Below are 15,868 nucleotides of genomic sequence, written 5' to 3'. Positions count from 1 at the left end.
ATGTAGAGAATGTACTGTGGCCCTGCTCTTTGCTTCTTTATGAATTATATAATGCGATGGTTTAAAAGCAAAAGAAATATAAAGAAAAACTGATTTCCTGTGTGGTTACTTTCGGCGCTCTACTTATTGTGTTACCGAAATCTTCAGTACATGCTTGTGCTTCCCACCTGTGCTTCTCGACTCGCATTAGGTGTCTACGTGGCCTATCCAAATACCCTTAGGATGCGCATTTTATTTTCAAAGCCTTCTAACACATTCGCTCTTCTCACATATATTCAGAGCACCACTGAGTGGACTGGCATCCACCACACGTCATCATTTGATTTACAAGTCAGATACAAAAGGCTGTAGAATTCATCGAAGTGTGGCTCCTTCGTGGCTGAGGTACCACTAAGGCCATACAGAAGTATCCAGTATACAAAGTCTTTTACATTCAAGTATGTTCAGAATTAATTTGTAAACAATAATTTTAAAAGTACAACTTCTATATTATTTTATTTTGAGTTTATGTAAAATGCTACTAACCTCTTTTCTGGCACTAGGGCGCTTTGGGAGTTGGAACATAAATAACAGTGAATAACACTGAACTACATACATATGCCCGAGGATACCAGTGATTTATTGTGCAGTGATGGACAGTGCCATGCAATAGTCCTCGTCAAATATGGCCTCAGAGGTCAACGCCCTGAGTGAGTGGGAGTCCAGATACTCAGAAGAGAAGAGCAGACCAGTCTCCGACGCCTGACCAGTTAGGACCTACGATACAGCTGATGTTAGATGGGACTATGTAAAAACAAAGTAGGGTAATCATTTTCCTGTAGAAATATTATGCTAGCTTTATCACAGACATCATAAAAAATATTGTAATAGCAAATAAGGGAGTGAATGGTATGCCTGCGCCAATGACCATTAAAAAGTGGTGGCATTGTCTGGATTGTTTTTTGATCGAACATGGAATATGGAATCTTCTTGACATGCTAGACAGTGTCGTTACCACATTGCATATTTTGAATGAACATGCCTCCCCTTCCAACGTTTCCCTTTCTCCCTCCAGTTTAGAAGTTACTCTCCAGCAATACTGAGTAAATCCTATAGATTGCTCATAGCTATAGACCGGGTGCCCTTCCTAAAGACACGCGTCTCCTGCACCAGTTCATTTGAATGTTTTTCCTTTCAGGTGTCGGAAGCCACGCTAGCAGCACGCGAAGAGCACAACAGGCGCTGTCAACCTCCTTTCTCCCATCAAGAGTACATGGAAAGGTGCATTTCTATTCTTTTCCTTAATGTTTCTTAGGTTTAGCGATACGAGAACAGCTAGAGGCCACATTCCTGCTGTTTGAGGGTTGATGGTACCTGAAAAAAGAAGGTTGGAAAGGAGAGATACATGTTTGTAGCCGGTAGGGACAGTTTCTTTAATTCCAGGGTCAGTCACTGTAGTAGCCTGAGAAAGAGAACAAGGGAGAGTAGAATGTACATGGTAAACCTACCATGCTACGTTTAATGTTTCTTCCTTGGTTTGGAACAGTTTGTCACCAAATGTGCATTTCTTAAGGATGAACCAGAAAAAGCTTTGCACTGCATGGGTCCTCTAGGTGAGTGTTGAGTATTTTGTGATTTAATGTACTACAATGTTGCCCTGGTGAATAAAAGCGCTGCTACAGAATTAATGTGCGACAGCAACAAAGCAATGGATGGGATGCTTGAATGAATCTCATCCACTGGCCATCGCTTAGGCTGCATTCCAGTCCATTGTTTTTCACCCACCATGCCACAAAGGACAAAGGCCCACCTTATGAACATCGGTATAGACCCTGCTCCTCATGGGAAAAGTCCTTCCTGAGCTGCCAGGCAAAGCCCTTTCTAGAAGGGACCACAAGCAAGTCCAAACCAGTTTTACACGATTTGGGGCTTGTCAGTAGGGTGTGGCTTGAGTCCTATGGCACAGGATCCAAGCTATAGCTCACTGATGAGCCCTCATGTGGCCGAAGTGGTCTGGGGTTGCTTGTGTTCTCTTCTAGAGGGGCCTTCGACTGACCATTCTGGGGGACTGTCCCATGAGGAGTAGGGTCAGTATGTACTGATTTGCATTAGGTGGGCCTTTGTCTGGGGTGACAATTGGGTAAAAAACATTGGAATGCTACCAAAGCCATTTACCAGTGGTTAGACCATTTGCAAGAAACTCCCATCTCCTTTTATGTGATTGATAGAAACAAAGTGAACAGACTATTAAACCAAGCACACACATACTTCAGATGGAAATGAGGGTGACCTACTTGGACAAGACTAAGTCATATAGTCTTAAAATGTTAGGAAACATTAAATGCAGATGTTGGGGGGATTGTCTTCAGATGTTGTAGAACCTTATAAAAATGTGTTCAAAGAAACCCATTTAAAAAGCATGTTCACAAAACTGGACATACTGCGGTCTGTGTTATGGTTAAATTGTGGGAATTTCAGCAGGTGATGATGGGAAAAATATTCTCAAAATTTCAGAATCTGTTAGGATTAAGGAATGGGTCAATGGATGTAAACCATTAGATCCCAAATAAATATACGGTCTCATCAGCAAACCAGTTGCAGACTGTGTGAGAAAGTGTCATCTTTCTTGCATGGTATGCCCCCACTTTTTGCTGAATTGCTGAATGTACTTTGACTGAGTGTGCCCTGGACTCCTGCCGATCAGGTGCCCAGGGCCTATGTTCCTTCCCTAAAACCCCAAATTGGCAAACCCTGGCGACATGTCAGCCCCTGGTAAATGATACCCTAGGTACCCAGGGTCTTGTGACCAGGGAAGGCCTCTAAGGGCTGCAGCACTTATTGTGCCACCCTTAGAGGCCCTGTACCCTAACACAACCACACTGCCCTTGCAGGCTGAGTGTCTGGGTACAAGACAAAACAAAGAGTCGACATGGCACCCATCCCTGTGTGCCATGCCCACAACCTACACTACCCTGGCATACATCAGCCACCCCTCTAGCTGGGTGCCCTATGCCAGTGGTGTGGGCACAGGAGCATGAGCCCTGTGCCCCTACAGTACCCAGGTCCATTCATGGGCACTGTAAGTGCAGTGCTGCCATTTAAGAGTATATGGTGCTGAGAGCTCGTCAAACAGGAACTCCACAGCACCATGATGGCAACACTGAAGACTGAGAAGTTTGGTATCAAACTTCTCAGCACACTAAACCCGCACTGATGCCAGTGTGGGATTTAATGTACAGAGCACTACAGAGGACATCTTAGAGATGCCCCCTGAAACCTAACCTACAATCCACATCTTGTCTGGGAGGCTGCCTAGGCTGCCACACAGCAGACATGTTGCTGGACCCCTGGGTGGAGAGCCCCCGCTCTCCTGGGCCTGCAACAATGCACATCCTGGGCGAGGTGCTAGGTCTCCTCCCCCAGGATGGGCAGGGGGAAGCTTCAAAGGCATGCCGCCTTTGTGAGCTTCTCCAGGCCACTTGCTGTACCCAGCAACTGGCCCCCACCGGTTCTGACCCCCCACTCTGGCGGGAAGACTGGCCGGAAACCCCAAGTAAGGACAGGGGATGTGCCAGCCTGCCAACCCCATACCTCAGGTGGGGGAGGCGAGGTGAAGCACATCTCCGGGTGCTCACCATCTTGAAGATGGGAAGCCCTGCCCAATCAGGACTAGGCTACTGCCCCCCTCCCACAGTAGAGTGGCAGGATAGGGGGTGTACCCACCCCAGGGCAGGGACCCATTGGTCCCTGCCCTTTACCTACCTGTAACACCCCTAAATCTAGTATTTAGGGGCACCCTGAACCTTCCTTCTTCAGATTCCAGATTCCGAAAAAGCAAAGAAGAGCAAGAAGAAAGATGACCTGCCATGCAGCTGCTAAGAAGAGGAAGACACCAACTCCTTTGGCCCCAGACCTATCGGCCTGTCGACCCTCGAACCTGCTCCTGCTAAATCCCGCCACCTCTTGTGGCCAGCAACCTCACAAACCCCGGAGGACCTGGCTACCTTGTGACTCTGAGCATCTGGGACTCCCATGAGCAGTGGCTCTGCTCAAAGCAAGTTTCTAACCCCTGGCATCAGCCCGGAACCGCGAACCCTGCCCACTCTGCACCCGCCAAGCCTGGCCTGTGCCGGAGTGGACAAAGACCCCGAGGACGTCCCCCCGGCGACTGTGACCCCAAATCCGACACCCAAGGACCCACCTCGATGCTCCTGACGACGCCTGCAGCCTCAGAACCAGGGACCCCTCCAACCGCGATCAACAGAGGGTAAGATTTCCCGACATCAAAAGGCACTCCTGCACCCGGTGCCCTGCGGCCCCCTGTGCCCGACTCCTGGGTACCTACCTATCCTCCACTACCCAACTTACCTCTCGAAGTGGTGGTGGCACCCGAAGAATCTTCGTCCCCGAGCTTGTAGCCTTTGTTCGTCCTTGAGCTTTCCCATTGAAATCCATTGAGCGCCTGAAGGCTCAAAAGCACCCTGCACCCAGGCGCCCGAGTGGCCCTGGCAGTGAAACTTCTACTCCTACATACTTCCCCATTTGCCCTGAGCGAGTGACCAGGAGCCCAGCTCCCACAGCCGCGTGGCCTGCTAGTCAGCAGCCACCAACCAAGGCCCCCCTACCTCCTATAGGATAACATTGGGCCTAACTCACTCTGCACCCGGCCGCCCCAGTGCCGCTGAGGGTGTAACAACTGTACCAACCTGACCCTGGGAGACCCCTGAGTCTGTGCCCAGAACCATAACTCTGCCAGTTGAGTACCTACCCAAAAGCCGATAACTCACTTTTCTTCCATAGGGTAACATTGACTGGTTTCTTCTGAAATTTCTTCAAGTGTGGAGTTTCTAAAACTTAAAATATTCACCTGAAATCAACCGAGTAACGAAAACGGAAATACTGACCTGCTATTAGGAGAGCTCCCAGTGCTGGATCTTGGTGCCCAGCACTGACCCTGAAAAGTACTCACAACCGCACTTACCACTAACCCAATTTTCTCCCATAGGAAATCATTGACTGTTTTTCTGTGAAATTTCTTCTAAGTGTCGATTTTTGCAAACTACAAATCTTCTTTAAAAATCGTACCAACTGTGAAAACATAATTACTTACCTGTTTTAGATAGAGGTCCCAGTACTGAGCCTAGGAGCCCAGCCCTGGATTACAAAAGTAACGAGAACATACTTTACCCGTAACTTGAATTTTCTTCCATAGGGAACTATTGACTGTTTTTCTATGAAATTTCTTCTGTCGATTTTACAAACTTATAAATATTCCTTAAAAATCGCCTGTACAACTTAAACGCAGTGTCTCAACTGCTTACAGGTGGTACCCTAGTGCTGGATCCAGGATCCAACACTGACCTAGAAAAAGTACCCATAACCCCACTTACCTGTTAAGTGAATTTCCTTCCATAGGATAACATTGGTAATTTGATCAGAAAAAGTTTCTAAGGGTCAACTTTTAAAATAGCAAAATATTGCTTAAAAATCACAACAGTAACTTAACCGAATTTAATCACTTGTTTCCAAGAACTGAATCTAGGATCCAGTCCTGGAGTTAGAAAAGTAATACTGAAAGTAATTAATTGCATATAATTTTAAGTTCCCATTGAGCTCAATGTATTATTGTGTTTGAAATTGTGTTGCCTATTGCAACAACCTGTAACTATTACCTACAAATGTCAATTGCATATTGCAAAAGTATTTAACTAAAGCATCTCATTCTGAGAAAGTGTATTTTGACACCTATTGTTGGTTCTAAAATAAAACAACCATATATTTTTTATACAGACCATTGGCCTAGAGTTCAGTTCTTGATTGTGTGAGACCCTTTGCTGACTGAGTGTGTACAACAAATGCTTTACACTGTCCTCTGATACTGCCTTACTGCTCGACCAAGCTACCACTTTAGAGAGTAAGGTTATATTTAACTTTAACCTCTGCCAAACCTCTGGGGACTGTGGACTCTGTACACACTGTACCTATTTGGGAACAGTATACACAGAGCCACTTTCTCACACTAAAGTCCAGTAGAAAGTACTACAAAACATTTCATTTAACGGACCCGTTAACTGACTTTCAAAGTTTGAATCTGAGAAGAAAAGGATTATAGACCAAGAGGGAAACCTATGTTTTGTTTGATTTCATAATTTGGTAACATTTCCATTGGTTTTTATCATATCCACTATTGATCTAAACTGGAAATTCTGGCTTTTGATAGTTCAGGTATTAAAAATTTGAAAGGATGTTGTCATCCATGATTTATCCCTTTAGGGTCTTTCAACGGAGTGCCATTACATTCGAGAAGTTATTATTTATTTGTTCCCGGTAGCACTGGAGATGTTGAATGTCAGCAAATGCTGATTCTTTTATGTAATTCTGTGTTCTTTAAGATATTGATGAATTTGGATTACATTACTCTTTTAGGGAACTTAGGGCTAGATGTACGACCGTTGAAATAGCGCCTCGCAAATTGCGAGTTTTATGCGACTCTCAATTTGCGCTATTTCCAATGTACAACAGTGTAGTTCACACTGTTACCGATTCCCAGTGGGGTCGCAAATTGAGAGGCTCATGAATATTAATTAGCCTCTCGCAATTTGCGACCCCATTGGGAATGGCAGGCCCTCCCAGGTATGGTGGCTTGCTGGGCTCAGCAGACCACCATGTCTGGGACTGCTTTTTAAATAAAGCATTTTTTTTAATGCAGCCCGTTTTCCATAAAGGAAAACGGCATGCATTAAAAAAAAAAAAAAAATGTGAAACGTTTTCGTTTCGTTATTTAAGGGCAGGCAGGGGTCCCTGGGACCACTGGCTGCCCTTAAAAATATTTTCCCCTGCATTTGCAAAGGAGAAGGGGTATCCTGGGTACCCCTTCCCCTTTTGCGAGTGCATTACCACCCTCTTGAATAGGGTGGTAATTTGCGAGTGTTTTACGCCCGCAATTGCGGACGAGAAACAATCTTATATAGGGTTGTTTTCGCTATTAGGAAGGGAACGTCCCTTCCTATTAGCGAGTTGCAAAACCCTATTTTGCGAGTCGCAAAAAATTGCGAGTCGCAAAATAGGGTTTGCACATTCCCCATGCTGTTTTTGCATGCGCAAACAGGTTCGCAAACCCATTTGTGCATGCAAAAATGGTCGTACATTTGGCCCCTACTGTTTCTTCTAGAGACAGAACAGCATTGTGGTACGGGCTGATTCATGTAGAATTCCCCAGGCATATGTATCTGGTCTGGAGTTGACTTACTGATTTTGGTTAGAAAAGGAGAAAGTAAACTAACACTTTTAAACAAATCACTGATGCTGCTCAACAATCCCACCTGTGAATAGTTATTTTAGGGTGTCAATAGGGATTTCAAGTCACGCTAAGACTTTATATGGAATAGTGATGTAGGTGCTTTTCTCCTTCAGTATGCTTGGAAATATCATTCAACACAAGCACAGTGTTTGTTTCAATGCCCTGGTCCGGTCTGCAGCCTGTTTGGCAGCATACTCCAAAATCAGAGCCTGTGGTTGGCGGCAGAGAAGGCCACTGATTTCTTCAGTTATTTATTTGGAAATGTGTGTTTAGTGAGAATTCAAAAATTATTTCTGTAAGCAAGTGGGAATTTTCATTTATTATTTCTTTTTTAGTATGGTCCAGATGCAAATGAGTCTGGGAGTATCCACTTTACTATGGTGTGCTGGTTACTGTCAACCTTCAATAGTGCTATAAATTGAAGTTACACCTTGTAGTAAGGGATCGGATAGCATTGGTGATCTGGTTAGTTGGTCTCATTGATTGCATGATGTTTGTTAGGTCATCACTTGATTGATGGGAAGTGTTGTCATTCTGTTGCAAGGCTGGAGGCGTAAATATGCTTAGCTTTTTTTTACTGCATCATATCAGCCGCCAACTAAAAAGCTGCATATGAACTGTCACATATCCCAAGACTGTGTGGGGATGGGACAAGAAATGACATGAATATGAAACGGCCAGTGAGTTGTCCTATTGTCGCAGCATCATGCCTTAATTAGTGGCACCTGTTTATTGTCTACATTAAGCCATTGATCTAGCTTATTAAAACATATAAGATCAAGGTTCTCAATTATACAGACAATGCTCAACTGATTTTATCACTTAACAACAATCAGTTTGATTCGATCAGTAATTTTCAGGCCTGCATAATGGACATCTCAAATTGGATGAGTGTAAATTCACTTAAACTAAATCGAGGTAAAACAGAGTTCCTTTGTTGTTGCTCGTGTAAAGTTCCAGTATCTTGCCCTCCAATTTTTGGCCTCAGTCTACAGAGACTCCTCTTGGCATCTTGGAGAAGGTATGGAACCTTGTAGTAATGTTGGACCAACATCTTTCACTCAAAGCATGTTAATCGAGTAGTAGGGGTCTGCTTTGCTCTTCTTCGGGGCCTCAAAATATTTTCTAATGTTAACTGCTCAGGCCAAATCTCTAATTGCCAGGTGTGTAGTGCTTAGTAGGTTGGATTACTGTAATACCCAACTTTTGTATATATAGGGACACAAAGGATTCATGACCGATCTGGGGGTCGATTACGAGTTTGGCAGTGCACGGACCACCAGACTCGTGGGGGTGTGGCAGTCTCTTGAAAGCCCTATTACGATTGGGCAGTCAGACCGCCATTTCCCCACCGCAGCTGCCTTTCCCTGGTGGTGTGGCGGCAGTCAAGAGGCCACAATTTGCTCAAAGACTGGGCTCCAGGGGATAGGGTGCCAGGGGCCGAAATTGCCCACCCCCTATAATTTAAAAATAAAAAAAGGCCAGGTCCCGGAGTATGAGGTCCCTAGGGCCCAAATTAGCCCAGGGAAGGAATGCGGCCCCCTCCCCTAATAAATACATTTTTTTTAAAACAAAGCTGGATGGCAAGTCGCCGGAGGCTCCGCCCCCTTCACCACCACTCTGCAAACGCGCCTCCTGGTGCCCAGCTAGTTGGGGGATTTATTCCCCTTGGCTGCTGGAGTTCGATGGAGGAACCTCCCCCCCCTCCCATTACCTCCAGTAAGTCCCACACAGTGAGATTGCTGAGAGGTTGTTGGAGGCGACACCCCTTTCTCCACCACATTGAAAACGCGCCTCCTGGTGCACTCCTAGTTGGGGGATGAAGTCCCCTTGGCTCTTGACGGTCCTTTGGGGGGCAACTACCCCTCTTATTACCTCCAGTAAGTCCCACACAGCGGGATTCCTGAGAGCTGGTCAGAGGCCCCGCCCTTTTCTCCACCACTCTGCAAACGTGACTACTAGTTAAAAAACGTGTAAATTCACTTAAAAAACCAAGGTTTACAGGGTTGTTATAGTCCGTAAATAGAAATTTTAAAAAACCTTTGAAATTTACAGAAAAATACCAAAGGTCACAGGAACATTCTAGTTCTGATCAGATTTCACACGTACCAAAACAAAAACAGTCAAATTTAGCAGTTCTATTTACCTGAACTAACTATAACTTATGTCCCTGCAATGCACTGCTTATGACCTCACATATTACATCAATGATGACATGGTCAGTGATATATAACTGATGACATCACTGATGACATCTCAGATGACATCATCCACAGAATCACTCACACACCCACTCCCACCCATGATACAACCTCTTGTACGCCCACTCCCACACAACCACTCACATACCCATTCACACAACCACTTATACAACCAGTCACTCACGCGTACAGCCACTCACATAGCCACACATTCAATCATACAGGTACTCACACACCCACTTATATACCTACATGGTTACTCACACACTCACCCACACATAAAGCCTCTGAACACAGTCACTCACTCACCCATACAAGCACTCAAACACCCATACAATCACTTATTTACCCATTCACACATCCATACAAGCACTCACACATCCACTCGCTCACCCATACAGCTATTCACACAGACACTTACTCTCCAATACGGCCACTCACACACCAACTCACCTAACCAAGCACTCATCCATACAATCACTTACTCCCTGAGTCACTCACTCATACAGCAATTCAGACACCGACTCCCCATATAGTCACCCATACAGTCACTACACATCCACCTACCCACCCATACAGTCACTCACACCACCACTCACTCCACTGTACAGTGCTATACTGTACAAGACTTCCCACCACTCTACTGCATTTGTTAACACTGAACTATACAACACACTACTCCATTGAACTCCACTGTATGCCACTACACTCCACAACACTCTGCTACACTGTATGCCGGTCTACGACACTCCATTCAGTGACACTCCACTTCACCACACTCCATTTCATGACACTCCAGTCGATGCCACTCCACTGCACAACACTCAGCTCTCCTGTTCGACACACCGCTACATTGCACAAAACCCCGCTCCACTCTACAATACTCCACTCCACAATAAGACACACCATGCCACTCCACTGAATAACACTTTACTCCACTCTACTCTGCGTCATTCCACTCTCATTAACTATTTTCCATTCCACCATACTCCTTTCTACGACACTAGGCTCTATGACACTCTCCTTCACTGTACTTTACTACACTCCACTTTATGAAACGCCAATCAATGACATTCTACGCTGCGATTTGAAACACATTTTTATTAAAAAATAAAAACCATCAATGTTCAACAAAAATAAATACCTTATATATTCTTTCTATACAAACCCAGCTTAATTATAACTTCAATTTATAATTTACACACCACCTTCAAATTACTGTAAGTTGCACACCTCCAAATACAGTTTTGTCACCTCACTCGCCACACTACATTAGCAATACCTCATGCCTTTTCGATGCATTCCATGCCATTTATACCCTGCATACTACATCACTTACAGTACGTGAAATCATAGCATTCATAACAACACTTCTAACTTCTCAAATGACATTATTTGTCACAACACAGTGCATGGTAGAGTGGCGAGTTATAGTTATTGTTGTCTGGTTAGTGAACTGAAAGGAGCGTATAATGAGGTCCGCTACTTATAATATATATATAGTACCATACATACTCAGCATTTATTAATTACATAATAATAGTTGCATTCCATCCCCGCGTACATGCAGTCGTACATTGAGTGCCCACAAGAGCATTTGTATAGTCTGACCAGGCCCCTTAACAAACAAGTGGGGGTGCAGCTACTCATCAATGTGCATTGTTTCCCTACAGTAACACCATGGGCATAGTGAACTATCATTATTAATCAGGTTGTGAACTGGCTGTGTCCTCAAGCATAAGGAGAGATTTACGCAGCGGCTGCCATATTTTGTGCGGTCTGGATGTTGGCAGCTGTAAGTATGCATATAGTTCACTATTCGTGTTGCAGTGTATTAAACTGTTGATCCATGCCTTTTGCTCTGGTGGGTGCCTGCTACCTCAGCATATGGCACCCTCCCTCTTAGGTAGCAGGAGTACGATTGCTATTCTTATTAGTATCATTATTAATAGAGTTTTATATAGCGCTGGCAAGACCTGAAGGTATGAGAGCGCTTTACAACATTATCACTTCAATAACAGACAACAATTCTTTCGGGAAAACAGCTGTCAAGAATCAAATCAGGCATTGACCTAGAAGGAAGAAAAATACAGAATAGAAAGTACAAAAATAATGTGGTATAGAAATCCTATCGTGCAGGGCGATTGTTATCCAGTCGGTTGAGATGCCAATTGAGGAGGAGATCCTTTATCATGAATAAGGGGTTAGTTCTGATATATGAATGAATGAAATGAAAAGACCATTTATTGAGCACGATAGCTACCCTGAGGCGTCCTAGCGCTACGGACAAAGCGTATAGGTAGTAGAGTTAAAGGTTATTGGACCTATTAAAAAGCAGGGGTTTTAGTTGCTTACGAAACAGCAGGAGGTTGGGCTCAGAGCGAAGGGGAAGGGAGTTCCACAGTATGGCCGTGTTATAAGAGAAGGACCGGCCCCCACACCTGGTCCTCTTAATCCTGGGTAGCGTGGCAAGGGAAGAGGAAGCTGATCTGAGCTGTCCAGTGGGATTGGAGGGGGTGATCAGTGGGTGATTGATGACAGCCCCGGTTTTCCAGAAGGCTCGATGGGCGATGCATAGGGCCTTAAATTCGATCCTTTCCCTGACTGGGAGCCAATGAAGGTTCATTAAGCTGGGTTTGGCAGAGAGTCTACGGGGTATCAGAAGCAATGTTCGGGCGGCGCAGTTTTGTAAGATCTGAAGCTTGCACAGGGTGGTTTGAGGGGCCCCTAAATAGAGGGCATTCCCAAAATCTAGCCGAGACAGAATAAGACCCTGGACCATAATCTGTCGTGCTTGGGGCGGCATTAAGGGAAGAATCTTCCGCAGGAGCCTGAGTAGGCCGAAGCAGGTAGCTGACAATTTGGCTGCTTGGTGGTTAAAATTGAGGGACTTGTCCAGCCAGATGCCCAGGCTCTTGATTGTATCCTTAGGTGTGGGGGTAGGGCCAAGAGAGGTCGGCCATGATGGATTGATCAGGAGCGTGGGGGAGTTGCCTAAGAGCATCAACTCGGTTTTGTCCCTGTTGAGTTTGAGACACGATGAGGTCATCCATTTGGTCACCTCCTCCAGACAGTCCCTCAGGCTGTTGTGTGGGGTGGAAGATTGACTGAGAGCCACCACTAGCTGAGTATCGTCGTCGTAGGTAATGATTTTTATTCCAAAAGGGCGGACGATCTCAGCTAGGGAGCTCATGTATATATTGAATAGGGTATGGCTCAAGGAGGAGCCCTGTGGCACACCGCAGCCGAGTGGCTTATCAGGGGAGGTGATATCGCCTTCGAAGACCTGGAAGGAGCGGTCGGAAAGAAAGGATTCAAGCCTCTCAATTGCTATTCCAGAGACGCCTACACTGCTGAGTCGATGTAGTAGGATATTATGGTGTACAGTGTCGAAGGCTGCACTTAGGTCGAGAAAGATCATTGCCGCCGATCCTCCCTGATCCAGGATCTTCCTGGCTTCCTCCGTTACTGCGACCAGAGCGGTTTCGGTCCCGTGCATGGGCCGGAATCCTGTCTCGGAGGGGTCGAGTTGGTGGTTAGTCTCAAGGAATTTGGCCAGTATTGAGTTGGCATATTTTTCCAAGATTTTGCTCTTGGAAATATACTGGGATAGAGTTTCAGATTTTAGAGGCATTGCCGAGAAGGAGCATGCCCCGGTTCTTTGTCTGTGATTTGTACGTGGTATGAGGAGTAGGGTGTTTGTTTTAGAAGCAGTGCAAGGCTTTAGGGATGTTGTGAACAAACCACAGGAGAGCCATTATTAGGGCAGGTGTGAGTGCAATTTGAGTCATTCGCGACAGTTCCCCAAATATAGTCAGCCAGTATTTGGCCACTTTTTCACAAGTCCATGCCATATGAGCGAAGTCAGCGAATGGTGAATGACTTTTGGGACATGCATGGGAACGGTAGGGGTCCATCTGATGTTCTTTAGTCGGTGTGAAGTATGCCCGCCATAAGAATTTAAAGTGAAGTTGTTTGTGATGATGAATAAGAGTCACCAGGCATGTCTGCGTGCAGCAGTTATGCCATTGGAAGTCTGTCAGTGGGTGTCCAAGGTCTTGCTCCCAGGCAGTGCAGACCCCTGCATCCTGGGTAGAGAGCAGCGCCAGGCACGATTTGTACAATTTGGATATCAGATGTTCCCCACCAGTGTCTGTGATAAGCAACGTCAACAGTGGGAAGTCATCCAGCTCAAGGCGGTAGCTGGAGATCTGGGCTCTAAGCACCCCCCCCTGCATCGGCCGCAGTACAAACTGGTCCATTATGGTAGCATCTTGAAAACAAGGATCCTCCTTGAGAATATGTGCCCATCAGGGAACAAGTCTCCAACGGTGTCTAGGGAGTTCCTGGATAGGGTGCAGAGGACAAGGGCCTCCTGCGTAATGGGAAGCCAAGGATTTGCGGCTAAAGGGAGGGCAGACGAATACAATAAGTGACCTCCCGTTGTCCGGATCAGCTGCTTCCAAGCCCAACTGGTTATGGACACCATCTGGATGTCGTGTTGGTCACGTGGCAGCCCTTCTGGTAACAGCGCAGCCAGCAGTGTCGGATCTGTGAGGTCCGTTTCAGGCCCAGGATCTGTGAGGTCCGTTTCAGGCCTAGCATACAGTATCCTGGCATCCAGGTGATACCAATGCCGAGCGAAACTACACTGGGCTACCAGATAGTATAAATGAAAGTTTGGGACCCCAAATCCTTCTCGCTCATACGGTAGGGTCATCGCCTCCCAGCGACTCTTGGTTGCTTTCCACCTCAGATAAGACATATTAACCGTGTACAAAGTGTTGCAAAAAATGCATTGGTCAATAGGATCAGGAAATGATTGCACAGATAAAGGAATTGGGCAGCACCATCATTTTAATAATAGCTATGCGGCCCGCCATAGTTAGGGGAAGTTTCAGCCAGAGTTCGACCCGAACAGTCAATCTATCCAGCGCTGGCCCATAATTGAGGCAGATTATCTGCTCCTTTTCTCTATGGACATGTATCCCCACATATTTGACAGATTCATCACACCACACTAGTGGAAATTCACTGTCAATACTACTTGGAGCCGATGACAGGGGAAAAATCTTGCATTGCCCCAATTAATATGTAACCCAGACAAGGCTCCATTTTTTTTTTTTTTAAGAATTTTATTGATTTTTCTCCAACCCGTGTATCAGTATAATAATGTTGCAAACAATAGCCTCTTGCAGGAGACCCAGTCATCAGAAGACATATCAGGAGAAAACAATTCTTCGACATTTTTCTCCCACCCAGACAAGGCTCCATATCTGATTATTTCCCTTCAGTATGGGGCCTAGGTTCTCGCTCAGGTGCCGCACATAAATACTAATGTCATTCACATAAAGTGTAATTAGGAGTGGGACAGTTTTACACTGCAGTCCTCTGTGGAGGTGCCGCTCCTGTAAATTGCGCACCAGGGGATCCAACGCTATTATGAACAATAGGGTTGACATCAGGCATCCTTGCTGTGTTCCCCGCGTAAGGGAGAAAGAGGACGTCAGCATGCTGTTTAAGCGGATGCATGCAGTGGGCTGAGTGTATAATAGCATGATGAGGGCTGTGAATCCCAGCGGGATTCCCATTTTGCACAATGTGGCTTGCAGAAACGGCCACTCCAGCGAGTCAAACACTTTTTCAGCATCCAGTAACGCGTCAGCGGCAGGCACAGTGGGGGAGATTCTGTTTAGAACCGCAAAGAGTGTGCGCAGGTTCAGGGCCATGAACTCATGCTGGACGAACCCAGATTGAACCGGAGATATCATTTTGTCAAGCAAGAGGGAAAGACAAAATTTTGGCCAAGATCTTGTTATCGAAGTTTAATGAGGAGAGGGGCCTGCAGAATCCGCACTACAGCGGATTTTTCCCAAGCTTGGGAAGCAATATTCTCACTGTGTCAAAGAGAGTGGGCGGGAGGACACCTTTCTCTATCGACGCCTGATAAAGTTTTAAAACATGCAACGAGCAAGTGTTTATATGCCTTGTAAAAGATTCCCGAGAATCCGTCGAGGCCTGGTGCTTTTGTCCCATCCATGGCTTCTATTGCCTGGATTATTTCCTCCGCTGTAAAAGGCTCCCCATGAAATTATCGATGCGCGGAACTGAGCCACACCATGACTATCTCATCTAAAATGCGAGCTCTGTCCGCTGCCTCATCCACGACCCGGGATGTGTACATATCGGTATAGTGGTAAGTATTTCGTTTTAGATACTAAATGTGTAGAAAATGTAGGTACCGTCTGGATGCCGGAGAACCGTTAAATAGGACTGGCCCCTAGAGAGCTGTAGCATTCAAGCCAATGTGTGCCCCGGCCTTTCCCCCTCCCCGTACCATCTGGCCACAGCGTACTTCCCAAGATAATGTGTTTCACGCTCAGCTGAT

At 45.8% G+C, this 15,868-nt stretch overlaps 1 protein-coding gene across 5 annotated transcripts in view; it reads left to right on the top strand.

Moving 5' to 3' along the window:
• Positions 1–15,868, top strand: part of ZCCHC4 (zinc finger CCHC-type containing 4) — a 452,628-nt gene that overhangs the window by 144,384 nt on the left and 292,376 nt on the right. For all 5 annotated transcript variants that reach the window (XM_085642314.1, XM_085642317.1, XM_085642316.1 and 2 more), the window contains one exon: positions 1,178–1,260. In XM_085642314.1, the coding sequence (XP_085498440.1) occupies positions 1,178–1,260 (83 nt within the window). The remainder of the gene's footprint in view (positions 1–1,177; positions 1,261–15,868) is intronic.

This window comes from Triturus cristatus, chromosome 2_2, assembly GCF_964204655.1.
Source record: "Triturus cristatus chromosome 2_2, aTriCri1.1, whole genome shotgun sequence".
Taxonomy (NCBI): Eukaryota; Metazoa; Chordata; class Amphibia; order Caudata; family Salamandridae; genus Triturus; species Triturus cristatus.
The sequence above is the reverse complement of the archived record's forward strand: the minus strand, read 5'-3'. Positions and strand labels throughout refer to the sequence as shown.